At 36.9% G+C, this 17,330-nt stretch overlaps 1 protein-coding gene across 19 annotated transcripts in view; it reads left to right on the top strand.

Moving 5' to 3' along the window:
- Positions 1-17,330, top strand: part of ABI2 (abl interactor 2) — a 69,615-nt gene that overhangs the window by 36,926 nt on the left and 15,359 nt on the right. For 4 of the 19 annotated variants that reach the window (XM_087730796.1, XM_087730788.1, XM_009462308.2 and 1 more), the window contains 5 exons: positions 10,116-10,213; positions 10,976-11,122; positions 12,149-12,273; positions 13,257-13,439; positions 16,013-16,171. In XM_087730796.1, the coding sequence (XP_087586922.1) occupies positions 10,116-10,213; positions 10,976-11,122; positions 12,149-12,273; positions 13,257-13,439; positions 16,013-16,171 (712 nt within the window). Of the gene's footprint in view, positions 1-2,938; positions 2,957-10,115; positions 10,214-10,975; positions 11,123-12,148; positions 12,274-13,256; positions 13,440-16,012; positions 16,172-17,330 lie in introns of all 19 variants that reach the window. The other 15 variants (XM_087730794.1, XM_087730797.1, XM_087730792.1 and 12 more) reach the window with 6 other exon arrangements.

The raw sequence follows: 17,330 nt of genomic DNA, 5'->3' as shown, positions 1-17,330 counted from the left end.
CATTTTTACATGACAAACTAACAAATCTGTAAACCTGCTAAGTAGCAGTAAGGTAAGATGCTTCTTCCAGTCAAAGTACACCAGAATTTCTTTTGCTTGACACCTAACTGCATTAGGTTGTCTATGTTGTTCAGTTGGAACTGTCTGGATAGTCATGTAAATGACAATAGGTTGTTTAACCAAACTCTTAAAAATTCAAATTCTGAACAGTGCTATTTAAATATCTTTCCCAAGCGATTTTACTCAAGGTCGTCTCAACATTCTGTTCGTTAACAGAAAGTCTTTTTTCCCCATTTCCTACCAAAAGAGTCAACCTCACTCTGTAACCTTAAACAGATGTAAAAAAGACAAGTGACTCTTTAAGCTTGATTTGGAAAAGGAAACCAAACCAAACCAAAAAAGCCCAGCATTAATAGCTACAGTTTTGACCAGGAAATTATTATCAGTCTTGTGTTAAAATCTACTGCCAATTCTTACAAATTTTGAATTTATGCAGGTCAGCAGAACTCCTTCTGGATATGGATGGAGCATATTAACCTGTAGGATTAATGTTGCTAATATTTTAATGATCACTTTTGTTTTAATGAGATTATTTTAGAACTCATTAAAGAATAGTTTTTAATTGCTCTGCACTGAAAGCGCTGGCTCTAAACCATTATAATTGGTATCCCACTTACCTCAGTGTAGCAGAATCATGCTCACTCTGATGCAATGAATTACGTTCTTCTGAAAGAACATAGTTCATCAAATGGATGATGACTCAAATGCGTGATTGCATCCATTTGTTATGCTTGTGATATGCTTGAAACATATTAAAAATTATATTTACAATGTACTGTATTTATGTAGAAAATAAAAAAGTATTGCGTACTTGTGAAACTATAAGCAGAGAACTTGACATCATGCTATCCTTAACATTAAGATCCATAGAGCTGTTCCAATCCGGTTAATCCTGTGTTCAGCACAGAAGAAAGAACCACTCTCTTGCTAATGGGGAGAAAGTGGCCAGTTGTGCTTATGAACCTGTTGTTTTTGTTCTGCTTGAGTAACTGCAGATTAGTTTACTAGATCTCTGCCTGGAGAACAACGAGCAAAAAAAGAAAAAGGGTAGGAGCTTTAAATTTGCCTATTTATAGCTCTCTATTGCTTGAGCTGTGTCATTTTTCCCTTCGAATGAGTATTCAGAAGGAGTTATTGGATAAATAGCATTAAAGTTCCAGTTAGCATCACGTGCTGCAGTCTGCATTCTTTGTCCTCTTTCTGCTTTTTCTGCTATAGGGCTTCCCCTCTAGTACTTGGACCAGAATTGTGCATTGTCAGGACAATCAAAGAGCTAATGCAGCAACCATTCATTGCAACCCCTGAGAAAGATGGCAGACTGGACAGAGAATTATACAGTAGAAAAAGGGAGCATCGTTGGCCAAGAGATCCAGTATGCCATGTTGAGGGAAGTAGTATAGGCACTTGAGCACCTATTCCTTCCATTCAGAAATTCAAAGCATCAGTGGATACCATCTTCAGGAACAGGTGCTCTACAATATAGTTTCTTAATCGGTGAGAGAGAATTTAAGTGCCACTATATATTTCCAGCAGTCCCTCCTCATCTTCCCTCCCTGAGGCTACAATGCTGCAAAAATTTAAAGAACCTTTTGTCTTAGAGACTTGCTTTCAATTTTTTCAAATGTTTCCTGAGTTACAAAGTCTTCCAACCTGTTCTTCCCTCCAAAGACTTCTTTCGTCAAGAGAATGAAAAAAAAAAAAGTTTGATCCATTCAAAGTGGTGTGTATTAAGGCACTGTAATTATTAGGCAGTGCTGCTGAGGAAAAGCTCTCAGCTCACGGATCCTCTAATGTACCTGGCCACCCTGTCTGGCCAGTACAGGGGGACCTGGTTTTCCAGTGTAGCTGTGTGAAGCAGAGACCGTTTTGGTTAATAGATCCATGGAACAGTAAACTCAGACAGGAGATTTTCTAGTAAATCAGATTATGTTTCTTTTTTAATACATTGGGGTCTATTTGTGATCTAAATGGATGAAACAGAGTAGTCACTCTGGATGCTCCACTGTTGAGATTCTGTATATTTAATGTTTGGTGTTACAAAAAGTGTGAGAAATGTAATGATACGTTTAGAGTAGCTGAACTGAAAACGGATCAAACGATACTCAAATGGAAGGATGAGTATTTTTTAAAAAATTATTATGAGGAAAGAAGATACATGGTATTGTGCCCATAAGTTGTAGGACTTAATGTCATAAAGCTAGCACTTAGGCTCTAAAATAAGATTTTGCTGTTGGTTAATGTCTTAATATAAAGTTTAGAAAATATTGATATGTGGTGCATTGTCCACATAGAGTGCTGTATCTCTTATAAGGCGTAATGATTTGCTCTTGATCTTTGTTCAAGAGATATCTCATGGCATCAGGTTAAGAGTTAACTAACAGCATTGTCTAGGAAAGAACATATATTAGCTTAATATTCTAGAGGCTTCTGTTTCAGCTAGTTGTAAATATGCTAACTCATGTAACAATTTAAATGAGCTCAGGGTATTGATAAGGCTATTCTTTGGGAGCTCAAATAAATTCATCTCTGAAGTTAATCCATCTAGATCTCATGATCCATTCTGAAAGAAGTTCACTTTTTGTTAGCATTGTATGAACTTGAGTAAACGGTGTACAAGCATTTGAGCGTTAATTTTAAGGTGTTAATCTAAAGGCTTTATGGTCAATGTATATTAAGAGTTTCAGCTTGAAAATCTTTTGTTCATGACACATTCTGCTTTAACCACTCTTTCTATGATCTACTGATACATTATTTTGTTAATGCTGAATGCTTAACTTTTTTCTTTCTTTTTCCTTTCTCTTCATATCCTGAAGTTCCAACTAACCTTTCAATGCTTTTTTTTCCTTGCCTCTTTTGTTTGCTCCATTTATGCATTAAGTGGTTGCTTAGATTTAAGGTAAGAAACCCCAGGGCTGGATTTCCATTCTTATTCTTCTGAGACTATTACACACGGGGAGATGATTAACATGAATGTTACTGATGGTTTAAAACAACGCCTGTTCTCCCTCCTGTGTATCAGACCTTTTGTTGAATGATTTCATTGCAGATAAACATTTTGTGATATAAATTGATGTATTTATGGAAGGAAGCTACCACAGTTCATTTTAAAAGCTTTGTGGCAAAATATTGACTGCCTTCAGCCTATCTACCAGATCATTTGCAAGGGAGGAATGTTGTGCTAACCTTGTGTAGACAAAAAGATACAGTGAATAGATAGCATCTGAATATGAGCCTCCCCCTGTGTAATATTCTTTTTATCCTATATACGGTGTAAGTTATGATTTGATTGGGATTAATGTTTCAGCGTGAGATTGCTCAAATAATGGGCTCCAAAGGTGTGTAACAAATTCAAATCTGTGTATTATTTTTTTTTAAAGTTGCAGTATCCTTAATTTTTTCAGAAACTGCTAGCACTATTTACATACTGAGAGGCACTCATATATGGAAATTTTGGCAAATTTGATAGTTGTGTAAAATATTTAATAACCCTTAAACAAGCTAAGTGATTTATTTAGTTGAATATTAAATGAATAGTGCATCAAAGAACTCAGACTGAAGCATGTCAAATTCTCAAGGGTCTTAAAGAGGTTTAAATGTTAGTAGCCTTAGTGGCTGCAGAAGTAGCAATAAAAAGCATCAAATCAATTAGACAAGCAGTTAAATGAAGTTACATGATACTATGTTGGAGTTCATAGCATATTAATAGATAGGTTATAGCCTTTATTGAGTATTGTGATATCCTCCTCCTCCTGAAGTGCAGCTGGTTTGGGGAAAGAGGGAATGAAAGGTTTTTAGTAGCAGGTGTCACAGTTTTAAAGAGGGAACTGTATTTTAGAACATAGAATATTAATATGTAGTGTGAGTATATTAATTAAATGACGTTCCAAGATGATGTGAAATATTTTTCATGGCTAAGTATTTTCCATGACTGGAAAAAGCTAAAAGAAAATCCTGCACATTCCTGAAAAGATTGCCTGTAAAACCAGGTATTACTGTAGATATCCCAATGATGTCCCTATGGAATTGACCAGATGGTACTTTTAGTAAGGTATTGAAGTGTATGTAGCACATCTGATCACAATGGAAAATGTTTAATAGATGAGAGATTTCTCACATGTAATTTGAAATTTATGTTTACATACCTCTGTGAGGTACAGTATTTCAAGTCACATAGTGTTAAAATGCTTTTTATTGGAGAATTGCAAAATATATCTCCTCCCTGGCCCTTTCTGACTGTCCATGCAAAATGGATACTTCTAATGCTGAATATGCCTTATTCTGCGTGCATTTCATCTTGGATGATGGTTTTTCCCAGTGATCTTGAAAAAACAATTTGCAAACTCAGTTTTTGTTGCTCTCTGCAATTGCAGTTATAAAAAAGTAAGGACCGTCCTAACAAAAATTTAAAAGTTGTATAATTACAGATTACGTCCTAACAAAAATTTAAAAGTTGTATAATTACAGATTATGTGTGAACTGCCATATCTGTGCATCATCTGCAGTAGAGGTAAGAGTCTCTTCAGCTTTACAGGGAAAATAATTTTTTTCTATTTATAGGTTTGAAATGAAAATAACATTTTTTTATATAATGCCAGGTAAAATATTTCTTTATTTTTACTAGAGTGAACCTGATCAGAAATTTGATTTGGGAAATCACAATATGTCAATCAACTTCTCATTGCCAAAACATGAGGGTTTAAAAAAAAAAAAAAGGCAAAAAGCAGCACAGCACCTCTCAGTGGACATAAGTTATTCTTTAAGTCTCACTATAGTCACTGTGCATCAGCCTGAAAGAAGAAAACTAAAAAGCAGCTACTAACCCTAGTTTTGTGTGAATAATAATTTTACTTCACTTATGAGAGACTGGATATGAAGTGTTTAGCCTGCATTTATTTTTATGGCTGCAAGGAAACCTTAGTCTTAGGTAACAGTTACAGTATTAAACTGACTGACTGTAGCAGGGCTAACTATGCTTGTGTCTAGGTAGCTTAAATTTTAAACAGATTTTGAAGAAAATTCCGATTACAAGTTGGAGGAGTATCTGTAGCATCTCCTGTCAGCAAATCAATTGAAAATGACATTGTTTAAGCCTTTTTTGTATTTACCAGACTTGGTTCTTCAATTACTTTATGTAGGTGGATGTGGTAAAAACAAGTAAACTCACTTGCTGAAGCTTCTACTTGTGGTTATTTGCCAAGACAGGGTTGAAATTTAGACATTTCACTTCCATATTAACTGGTTAATCAACTGAAAAACATATGGTTTAATTAGACATGCAGAGTAAGTATTCGAGTGGCTGAGCACAGCCTGGAAAGGAATTTACTTTGAGGTAGCAGATGATGGGCCAAAAATCTGTTTATCCTCTCTGTAGTGTTAATAAGATGAAGCAAGGTGTGGGAAGGTAGTTTTCATTCAGCCTTAGGTTGTTTTTTGCTGGAGTCAGGTATAGTCAGCTCAAGAAGGTTGAGTAGCTGCTTGAAGTTCCTGAATATAATCCATGGAACATCACTGATGGGACACGTTTTCTTACTAGATTTTGAGCAAAAGATGATTCTTTTGATGTTCTGTAAGCTCTAGAAAATCTGATGTGACCATGAAGCACCACTTAAAAATTTCTGGGCTGAGTCCAACTTTGGCTTTAGATAGTAGCTCCTCCTGAGGTTTGATTGCACGGAATATCTGGTATTCAGGATTTCTGGAAAAAAAAAAACCAACACTTTGTTTCGGTAATTGAACTGACAATGAGATGTTCTTCAGAAAAGTAAAAATGTGGATTGAAATCTTTGTTGCAGGTAAGTGCCTTACAGCCGCGTAAATACATAGTGCATTCGTGCAAATAGTTTTTGCACATCTGATGACCAGCTCTTATGTCTGACCAACTATGTATTTCTGTACTTCTTGTTCAGTGAATTTTTTTGCTCATGAAAACATTCCCAATAATTGAATGAACTGCAGGATTTCTCAGTTTTAACCAGTTTATTTCACTACAAATTTCTTATACAGTGGAGTGCTAAAGAAGCTCAATATGTTAAATGTTTATAAAAATGTAACTATGAAGGAAACTCAGTCATATGCAGGACCATAAGAAGATGATATAATCAAATAAGTCTTAATTATTAAAAAAATTAAACTTAAAATTATATTTTTCTAAGGGCTCTAGTCAGTCCCATATCATGTCTTGAAGTCATCAGACTTTCTAAAACTGACACTGTAGCTCAATATTGAAAATATTGGATGAAGTATGTTGTACGCTTTTTAAACAGAGTGGTCTGTAGTGGACCATTTCTTTACAGTTCATTTTGCGCCTGTTGCTGTGGAGTTGGATCTCAGAGCATTCTCCAGGATGTGTTACTTACCAAGGACCCGCTTATTTTAAGTTGTATGTGCAGTTTCTCCCTCAGCAAAACTTCCACTTCCAGCTCCAGTGCTGACAGAGATACAGCTTTGGTAGAAGACATTTTGTTCTGTAGTGCAGGTGCTTGCTAATTGACGTATAAAAAGCTTCTGCAAGGTATCCAGTGGGGGGAAAAAAAAAAAGCTTATCCAAGCTCTCCCTAGAATTATTTGGTGTTCTTCCATGTAATTTCAGTTGGTAATATTTTCTACTCTTTTGCTTTGGTGAGAAGACGCAAAAAAAGAATTGGAAAAATCCTTGCGCGCATTCTGTGTAGACCCTGCGCATTGCTTGTCTGCTCACACGGTTGCCTTCCTGCTTTTAGAACACTCAGCTGTTTTGTTTTTGTTTTTTTTTCTTTTTTTTCCCCTGAGCTTTGTGCCCAAATCATTACTGCCTCTCTTAATCTTTTTCTTTTTTTAGCACAGCGGTTAGCTGTTTTGGCAGTTGTGAGCAAAGGCAGAGATACTCCTTTGTGTTTCTGGTTGCAGGCTCTGTTTTGCCACACAGATTCCTAAAAGAATTTGCAAGCTCTTAACTACAAACCAACCACAGATCTGTGGGGTACTGCAGTCAAACAAACCACCGACAGATGCATTCCTCTGCTTTCACCCTCTAATTAAACCAGTTGCATCTGGATAGTTCCAGCTGTGCAGAGTTAGCAGAAATGTTGTCAGAAACAGTGCAACTTCTGGCAAATTCCAACTTACTCCAGAAAACGGATTTTTGAAACTTGACAGCAGATGCAAATATGACCTTGACTTCTAGTGGTTGCTTCAGATTTTAGAAGTTTGTAAGAGGGATGTGTGTGGATGAGGATTTGTGTATGGAAACTATCTTTATAACCATATGTGCAAAATGGAAAGTGCAATAAAGTTTTGCAAGAGGTGGGGCATTAATGGCTTTCCTTTTTTTTTAATTTTTTTTTTTTCATAGTAGAAGTCATCATTGAAGGGAACAGTTGGAAATGTTACAATGTTTGTATCTCAACTGAAGTTGCAAGTTGTATAGTTTTAAATTGTCGTCTTTTTTTTTTTATTCCTCAAGGCAGTCCGTAATCTTTTTTAGTGTCTTGCATGATATTATTTCCACAGATTTGTCTATTTTGATCAGAACTGTTGGAATCATTTTATATTCTTCATTTCTCTTCTGTGATTATTTGGCCATAAGTCAAAGGGGAAGTTATTCAGATAGGGTTGTTTAACTTACGGTAGCTAATCTTAAAGCCATCCATCCTGTCAGATTTGAAGACAGCCCTGTAAACTTCAATTACTTGCTCTTTCAACATTTCGATTTCAATGTTGAAAAGTCATTTCAAAGAGCCTGAAACAAAGCTTACTGTCAGTGCATTTCCCCATCTTTCAGTTTAGTTGTTCTTAAGAATGGCTTCTTTGTGACTAAAGTTTCTTAGCTAAAAAAGGATCACTTTTTCTTTGGGCACATTTTCTAAAGCTTTCTTCCCATCCTGTGTCAAGGATATGTTTATTGGCAGTGTTAATGAAAGTGGCTAGCAGTCACTGGAGTTCTGCGTTAGTCAGGCAAGTATTACTTCCACATCTTACTGTATACTGTGTGATGTCACCGCATCTTCCACCTCTGCTGTCCTTTCTTTTCATGTAACTCTAGCTCAGTGGAAGCCTAAAACTTCATTTTTGTTCCTGCGATGAGTGTATATGAATAATAAGATTCTTTATGGTTAAATATATGGAATTTTATGTTAACTGTACAGTGATAGCTAGTGGTTACATCATCTGGTCAGAAACAATAGTGTAGCCAGTTAAAACACCTGAATGGACTATTCAGGGGCACACATATTGGTCCAAGTTTGCTGTCATCTGAAGACATCCAGAACCGCTGCCCCACTAGGCTTAATGGGCTGTTTGAAATATAGCAAGTGACAATGCACCGAGTGTTTAATTAAGGTGGGGGGCTTTTGTTTGGTTTTTTTGACAACTCAAATAGTGGGTAAAACAGGCATCGTTAATGAAAGAGGAAATACAGGAGGTGCTGCAACTTTAAAAAAAAATTCAGATTTTGTGCTATTTCTTAATGTTCCGTGTATAGAATAAAATATACTTCATTTTACACTTTCCCTCTTCCCTTCAAGTAGTTGTAGTTCAGTGCTTACGTCATCCCTCACTTAAATTAGCTTTAGATTTCTTGTTGCTTAGAGTTGGCTTAAAGGACTTCATAATGCTGTGCAAAACAATTTTGTCTTAAATTGACATTACAAAGTACTCTTGCACAACTAAATCCAAACATCTGTTTTTGAATCTGACAAAAAAAACCCTTCCAACACTTGGTTTTCTTTTCCTCCCAGCAGATTGAAAATGTGGTAGCACTGGGATTATTTAGCGCCAGGGAATCAAGTTTCAGTGGATTAAAATACTGAATATATTACTCTTCACACTGTTCTCAATATTTATCAATTCACAAATCTAAACATTGCCAGGGTTTTAAGCGAGTTGTTAGACTCAAATTTTAAAGGAGTAATTTGCTTTTAATGATGTTTGCAAATACTTCTAATGCCTTGATCACTGTGCCTTTTTATATGGGAGGTGTGGGCAATAGGCAAGACTTATGCTTTGGAAATAAGAAGCACTGTGAAATAGAGCATGACAGGAGCAACAGAAAAAAGGGATGTAAGCGTACTTATTTAGGTTTGTTGAATATCTCTGGGTCTAAGGAATAGTTTGAGCATTCATAAACCCAAACTGTTTAACAGAGACTTGTAAGACGACCATGTGCCGATTGCTGTAAGGGTGCATGCATTGAGAGAATTATGCTTGGCTGGCAGTATACAGATAAGCAAAATGCCCGCATTGGTAACAATTGTTTATGATTCCTAGATTGATGAATTGGTCAAGAATGCAGATGAGTGTTTTAAAGAAGTTAGAGTAAATTCTTTTATATAAAAGTTACTTCATGATTATTTTAACCTGAAAGAGGGGGAGGGGACAACCGCAATTACATCATATCACATCACTGCTAAATATTTTTCTCCCCATCCATTTATTTATCGATTCTTAGATATTAAATTGCTACAGATTTGGTGGGGAAAAAAAGTGCCTCTTTCTATTTTTTTCCATATAGCTTTCTCTCTATGTTTACATACACATAAATAATATCTACAATAAATATTATCTTAAAAAATTTTGATGTCATACTGTGAAAACATCAAAACATTAATGGATCATATTTGGAGATTACTTTGACTTCTCTGTATTTGTATGAATTACATTGTGGCCTATTAGATAAACCTTAGTATTTTTAAAGAGTATTAGAAAATATTTTTGCAAATTTACCATTCAGTAGTGCAACCTGAAGCAACTGCCTTTATCTCAAAAGATGACTGGGAGGTTTAACCAAGTTAGATACAGTGTCTGTATTGTCAGTGATTTAATGTTTATGTGATAGCCTAAAGGCAAATTCACTTTTTGTATATACAATTTTTAAAAACCCTGTGTAATAAAGAGTCCTTTGAGCACAACTCTTGACTTCTAGCAGAGTGGAAATTGCATATAAAATGCATGGCCTCTCAATTTTTTTGTTTGTTTAAACCTTCCCCTACTTAGAGTTAATTGCTAAAGGCATCTCAGTGTCTCTCCCCCTAGAAGCTGAGCTTAGTGAAGGCCATTTTTCTCCCCGTTCTTTCATGCAGGTCAGCACACAGAATATGAAGATGGGTGGGCTGCCTCGTACAACACCACCCACCCAGAAGCCACCAAGTCCACCAATGTCGGGAAAAGGAACTATTGGGTAAGTGCAGTTACCAAATGTGTAAATGGCTTTGGTGAACAGAAGGGAAAAAAGGGAAGATACTTTCTTTTTCTGTAGTGGGGGCTTTTTTTTTTTTTCTTCCCGTTTTAACCATTCACAAAGGTCAAGAGGTGTTATATCCGCATCCCCTTCTACTGATCATGTCTTATATATCAGTTAGCACGTTTCTGCCAGAAGATGGTGGGCATCATCAGCCTTTCCCAACAGGAACCTTTTTATCATTGCAGATCACTTTCTACATGCTTTAGAGTAAAAAGTCATTAACTGTGTGGCTTTGACAGGTGGTGCTAAACAACTGGAAAATTAGTATGTGGCACTGTTCATTAATTATTTGTGCTGTGTGTGATAAAAGTACTTTCCTATTAAGTCTATGAACTTGACTTTGACCGTAGGAAAATGTGTTACAACTGAGATGAACGCTGTTTGTTGGTTTGTGATTGTGTGTATACATACAGACCGTGGTGCTTTATTTTAAAACAAGATATGGATTACTTTAAAAACAAGAATGGGATGTGCAACACAGAGTTTATGAATAGGAAATAGAAAAAATATCTTCATCTGGAGACTGAAGTACATGAAGAACATCCTTAATTGTTTTTTCTTATCCTACAAAATAGATAACTGCAAACTTATAGAAAAACATTACTGATTAGTATGTAGCTCTCTTTTAAAGAATGAAAAATCTTTGGTTTTGTCTCTATTGTCTTGATTTGCTTCTGAAATATGCTTGTCCTTGTGTAGGCGTCACTCTCCCTATCGTACGTTGGAGCCAGTACGTCCTCCGGTGGTACCAAATGACTATGTGCCTAGCCCAACACGCAATATGGCTCCCTCGCAACAGAGCCCTGTTAGAACAGCTTCTGTGAATCAGAGGAATCGCACGTACAGGTATCCAGTGTAGTTCTGTACAAAGTTTGGTTAGTATTGTATAAGCATATGGACAAAAAATGCTACAATGAATATCAGATCCATCAGTGAATTCATGATATGGACTGCTAACGTCATTTGGCATGACAAGAATGCACTCTAATAAAACCAGAACAGTGGATCACGTTAAGATTGTTCACTTAATCCCCTAGTCACCTTAATTTTAGTGCTATCACTTAGTTATAGTACTTAATGAATTACTAAAATTGTGAAGCATTTCAGGTAGGTACATCATGATATTATTATATGAAATGCTTACAAAACTGGGAGAAGACTTTGTACACCAGTTGACTTCTACATGTTGAAGGACTGCATAGTATGCTTATAGTTCACGTTTTTGTTTGAGCAGTCTTTGATATTTATAGATTGAGTAGCTGAAAAGGAGCATTGTATTTTGAGGATACTGATAACTTCAAACAGAATAAAGCTGAACTGTATTACCAAAGGTTTGGCAGAAGGCTAGCCTTTTCTCTAGGATAATAAGTGTTTCATAATGTGACAGGTCTAAATACTTCCCTTGAAATCTTTCTTTTTAAACATCATAAGTACTTGAAGATGGCTAAACAGATGCACTTAAAAATATAAGAAAATCTGATTTTTACTATTTACAATTTCCAAATTTCAGTAGTCCCCTATGAAAGCATATAAATCAGAGTCTAAACAGTCTATGCATGTTGTAAGTTATAGGAAAAAGGTCTGCATTTGCTCAGTAGGGGTTTAGCAATATTGGAATGATGTGCTTTGGAACAAGGTTCTGGAAGTGTTTCATTTTTGGGCATGTTCACTAAGACTAACTGAAAAACCTGTTTTGTGGTCAAAGTGAAGAGTTTTAGAAAAACTAAGCTTTCTATAGGTTTATATCATCCTTGTTTCTTTTCTCTTGTTCCGTGTTACTTCTTTGAATTAATAAGGTGCTATATAAGGGATCTTATGTTTCAGCATGCACAGCAGCAAATTCATACCCTGGGTTATTTTGGTTTCTTACAGCAGCAGTGGGAGTAGTGGAGGAAGCCACCCAAGTAGTCGGAGCAGCAGTCGAGAGAACAGTGGAAGTGGAAGTGTGGGTGTTCCTATTGCTGTTCCCACACCATCTCCTCCCAGTGTCTATCCAGGTAAATGGAAACTTGCGGTTTCTCTTTCTGACTCAGCATTAACCTTTAGCATTTGCAAGCCTCCTAAACACAGTGCTGAGTAAACGCCAAGAGAAGTCTCAAAGTTCATTATCCAGAAACATGCAAGCCTTGAAAATTGCTTGCTATTGATAGTATGAATTTGAATCAGGTAGTGTCTTTTGTGGGAGTGTCTGATGTGCTCTAATGCTTCTTTTATATATTAATTTGTTTATCAGAATTTTTTGCCTGGCTGCCTGCATGTGACTAGGTATAACACAATGCCTTTTTCAATGGGCTGGGGGAAACTTCTCCCTTGTCCTTTTAAGCAAATAAATGTTTTTTTTCATTGGCTGTTCAGGCAGATATATAGAAGCATGCTTTTAGAAAGTTAGATGAAATGAGAGGCAGGCACAGGATAAGCCTTTAGTACATTAATGCAAGCCTAGCTGAGTTGTCACAAAAAGAAACTTGTTCAATTTAATCGCCCCAGTCTTTCCAGAAATAGGAAGTGATATTAGTACTCCTTTTTCCTTTGCTCAGCCCTTTCAGTGAAGAAGAGTGTATAGTTGGCTTGCAGTGTGATCTGAAATGCATGATGCTTCTGAACCAAAGAGCTGGAAATCTTTGGCTTTCCTCTTCTGTATATTTTCTAATTCGTACAAAAGCTAAAGGCAGCCATGCAACAGTTCGAAGCGTAAATAACAAGGTGTAAAGACATCTTTCAAAAGTAATGGCTTTCAGTGAAAAGTTCTGGGTTCTCTTCAGACATGGAAAGAAGTGGATTTTCTTGACCCTCATTTACTGTCCACATAGGAATGAACCTTTCTTTAACAGCTCTGTTTTTCTCTCATCTCTTCACGCATTCTAAAATACTGTGCATCTAATAAATAGCTAACACTGAATAGTAAAAGGCTTTCTTTTTTTTTTTTTCTTGCTAACATATCTCCTTATTAACTCCGCCTCTTCCTCCTCTCTTCACTTAGCCCCTGCTGGCTCAGCTGGCACTTCTCCCCTTCCTGCTACCTCTGCTCCTGCCCCTACTCCTCCTGCTCCTGCCCCTTCCTCCGCTGCCCCAGATGCTGCTGCTGCTGCTGCAGGAGCTCAACCCCTTGCTGATGGCTTCACCTCTCCAACTCCCCCTGCTGTTTCTTCTACACCCTCTACAGGTGAGTGTCTGCTCCAGCCGGTGGGCAGATGAACCCAGATGTGATCACGATCCCAGGCTTTTCAAAGTTACTTAAGAAGCAGTGATTTTTTATTTTTTTTTTTTAATATAACTGGAAAATATTTGCTAATACCCAACTATAAGGTAATGATCATAGCAGACAATTCAAGGTGTGCTAGTTTTATAAACAGCAATCATTTAATTTTATCATTTTATTATTTTTACATTTATATAATTATTTATTACATTATCATTTTATTGCGGTTTGAATACTGAGGATCTCATAGAATAATTATGTTTGGGGGGCAACCAGCACTGATAGTGCTGGGTCTGATTATTCTCTTTCAGTAATGGAATAAAAAAAGTGCATCTAGCAAAGTATAATTTATATGACTTGTCTCTTCAATGCTTTCAAATGACAAGTCTCCTTTCAATGAACTGATAAAAAGGGCATCTTTTTGTGTTCAATGCCAGGTAAAATACAAGTTTTTATTATGCAGAATAGTACTAACGGATTTTGGTTTAATAGGTGGTACTTATGGTGTATATTGCAACTTGCTTTTCTTAATGCTTATGAAATCACCCTACGTTTTTTGGTTTTTTCATACAATGAAGTTGCAGCATATAGTACTTACTAACCGTATCAGCTTTTGATGAGGAGTTACACCTGCATTGTAAAGATCTCCTTTAGACAACCAAATTCATATATAGCTACCTACGTGCTTTGTTACTTTTCATTATAGTGGAGGCTGATCACAATGGTATGAATTGGTCTGTGTGTTTATTAGTGTTGGTCTCTTAGTAAGAATTTCACCAGGTGCCAGAAGTGTTCTTGAAATCGTATTTAGTATAAGGTGCTGTGGTTCATACAGAATTAGAAAATACTTACACTAAAATCCATTACTATGACTAGAAGCTTCTGAACTGTGATGAATTTTGGTATCAGAAGATGATCCTGATGTCTAAACTACTTTCATGTTTAGAAGATGAGCGGTGTCATATGGGGCCTCAGTCAGTTTTACATTTTTGGTGCACTGTCAGTATCCCAGTTCTTAAGCCATATTGCTTCTGTGTTTTTGACAAGTCAAAATCAAGCAGAGATTAATATTTTAATGGCTATAAAATCATACTCACAATTCCATAAGAGATTTCAGGTTACTTACTATTTTTAAGATCTTTTGTTTCCCTGTGGTATTAGTGAGGTTGCTTGCATGGCTTCTCTGAAATAAAGTATTTGAAGAGACTGGATAGTTTACTGTTTATGAAGGTGTAGTTTTTGGTAATTAAGGATCTCTTACCTGTTTCTTCTCTCCTCCCTGCTCTCCAATCACCACCGATTTCTACCAGTGCATCAAGTAACAGGGATACAGGCATATTGGAAAGACACGTTAGGAAAAATGTGAAAAGGCCTATATACTAGGTGGATTACTTCTTACCTGTTGTTCTTCCTCATCTGTAAAAAGTGCATTTTTTGAGATGTACCTACCTGTACAAAGCAGGAGGAATTTGAATCTCTAGTTCATGCATTTGCTCTTAGAAGCAAGTAACACAGCAAGCAACTTGCATTTTATTTACTGACGTAGTGTGAAGTTTTGCAAAGCAATCAAAACATAGTGGAGAACAATGCAGGTTTTTAAAAAAGTGCACATTCGTTTGTTCTGTTTCCCTGTTTACTTCCCTGCATGCATGTCTCCTCAGCCACAGTGGCCATCCCTTCTTCCCTGATTTTCTTGAAAACTCTGAAATTTACCTCTAGTACAAATGCTGGGGGCAGAATAGTTAGGGAGGGTAATAACCTATATATGGGTATAACAAATCCAGTTTACTGTTATATACAGTATATAAGGCAGAGAACTTTCTGTGAGCACAGAAGATAGCTTAATGGTCTTGCTTCATTTATTGCTTGCTTAGATTCAGGATCATTTACTTTGATACAGGAAGTGATTAAAATGGAGAGCAAGTTTTTAAGGAGTAGTTTCAATTGGCAGCTCCCTGAAAGAGGGTCTTTGAGCATCATTTCATTTATTCCATCCTTCAAGCAGTTGCTAACATTCTCTTCTCCCCAGATGATTTTCTGCATATTTCCTATACAGCACTAAGATAGTTAGTACTGTGTTTTTCAGTTGTACAAGTTAACAGCTTTGAATCTTGGGAATGGCACAGAGTTAGTTTGTATGTGTATGTTGCTTAATTGCTGGACTGTGAAGTGTTATTTTTTTGCAGGTTTGTAAGTAACTAAATTTGCAAGAAGTTATTATAATACATTATATAAAATGGATAACTGGGAATTATTTTCTTTCGTTTTGAAACTTCATAGCTTAGACACCTTTGTATTTTCATACTGGCCTTTGTGAGCAGTGCTGGGTACAGGCAGTTGGGAGAGTTGTTTTTTGTGTTGCTGTTGAGACATCCAGTGTCCTTCCACTCTGGCAGCTGAACTGGCTGACTGCTCCCAGGATGCAGACTATCTTGAAAAAAACAAAAACTTTTCTAAGCCTTTGAATCTTGAATGCAGATATAAAAAAGGCAGGCATTGTTCTTCTCTTTGCTAATACATTTCTCTTTCTAACCTAGGTCACCCAGTTCAGTTCTACAGCATGAATAGGCCTGCATCTCGACACACCCCCCCAACAATAGGGGGATCTTTGCCATATCGGCGTCCTCCTTCGATCACATCACAGCCAAGCCTTCAGAACCAGATGAACGGAGGACCGTTTTATAACCAGAACCCAGGTAAGAAAGTTTTTCTGCTCTGTTGAATTCAACCCAGTGGTGAATGGAGTGGCCTCCAGATCTCTGAAATCTTACGTTCTGTCTCCATTGCAGATCTTGCAGTTAGTCTCAGGTAACTTTCAGTATGTTGCTGGTAGCCATGCCAAAGCTGCGGTCCAAGTACAGAGCATTCAGCTTCCATTATGGCAAGCAGCTTAAAACAATACTGGCTTTGTTGCCAAATAAATTACTTTTGATCTCACAGTCCCTATTAGACAAGCTTTAGTCCTTTACTACACCATGTGTCATGTATCTGCTTTGGTGTGTGATGGGTATTTGCTTTTGCACCAGAACACTGATTCTTCATTAATCAGTCTTTATCTTGTATGGTTTTTCCTTCTGATTAATGGACAGTTCAAGAAATTGTACTTGTTATACAAGGGTAAGCATTAGACACCTTAGAGACAACAGTGGTGTTTGGTATGGGATGCAAGGGAACTGTGTCATCTGCTAAGTCCACAGGTGATGTTATTTTGATGGGCAACCTGTCTTAAAAAGGAGGATGGGATATTAACAAGGAGTGGCGTGTCTTGCATGTCAGGCAGAACGCAGTAGCTTTTCATTGAAGGAGTCCTTTTCCCTGTGCTTCTGATGTGAGGTGGAGGTTTTGCTACCAGAGTAGGGGAGACTTTCTTTTTTGACAAAGCTACAGAAAGATGCAGGAGGCATACTGGAGGTTCCTTGTTAGGAAATGCCCTATTACCAGCAACGCTGAATGTTGACTTGCAAGCACTGCAGTGCATTTGTGTTTTGTTGTGGTGGTGGTGGTGGGTTTTGGGTTTGGTTTTGGTTTTGTTGTGTTTTGTTTTGTTTTTTTTTTTTAAATTGAGCACTGAACTTGGAATTAGATCAAATGCTGCAATCTGCATTTAAGGGATTTGATCAGGTTCAAATATTACTGCTTGTGAGCTGCTCTGCAGAGAGATGTGTGTGCTTAACTTGAAGGAAATGGATGGTCCTGCTGGGGCCAGGAGGGAGGAGGAGGTTATATGACTAAATTGCAGCCCAGTTGCCTGAAATATGAGGTGTTTGTTAAGCACATTATGTTCATATTGAAGGCTGAAGCAGAACAGGCGAGAAGGAGAGGGTATCAGCAATAAAAGAAACCCTTCAGGATTAC

The sequence above is a fragment of the Nipponia nippon genome, unplaced genomic scaffold (genome assembly GCF_047370975.1).
Source record: "Nipponia nippon isolate SJK-2023a ecotype South Korea unplaced genomic scaffold, ASM4737097v1 scaffold_5, whole genome shotgun sequence".
Lineage (NCBI taxonomy): Eukaryota > Metazoa > Chordata > Aves > Pelecaniformes > Threskiornithidae > Nipponia > Nipponia nippon.
The sequence above is the reverse complement of the archived record's forward strand: the minus strand, read 5'-3'. Positions and strand labels throughout refer to the sequence as shown.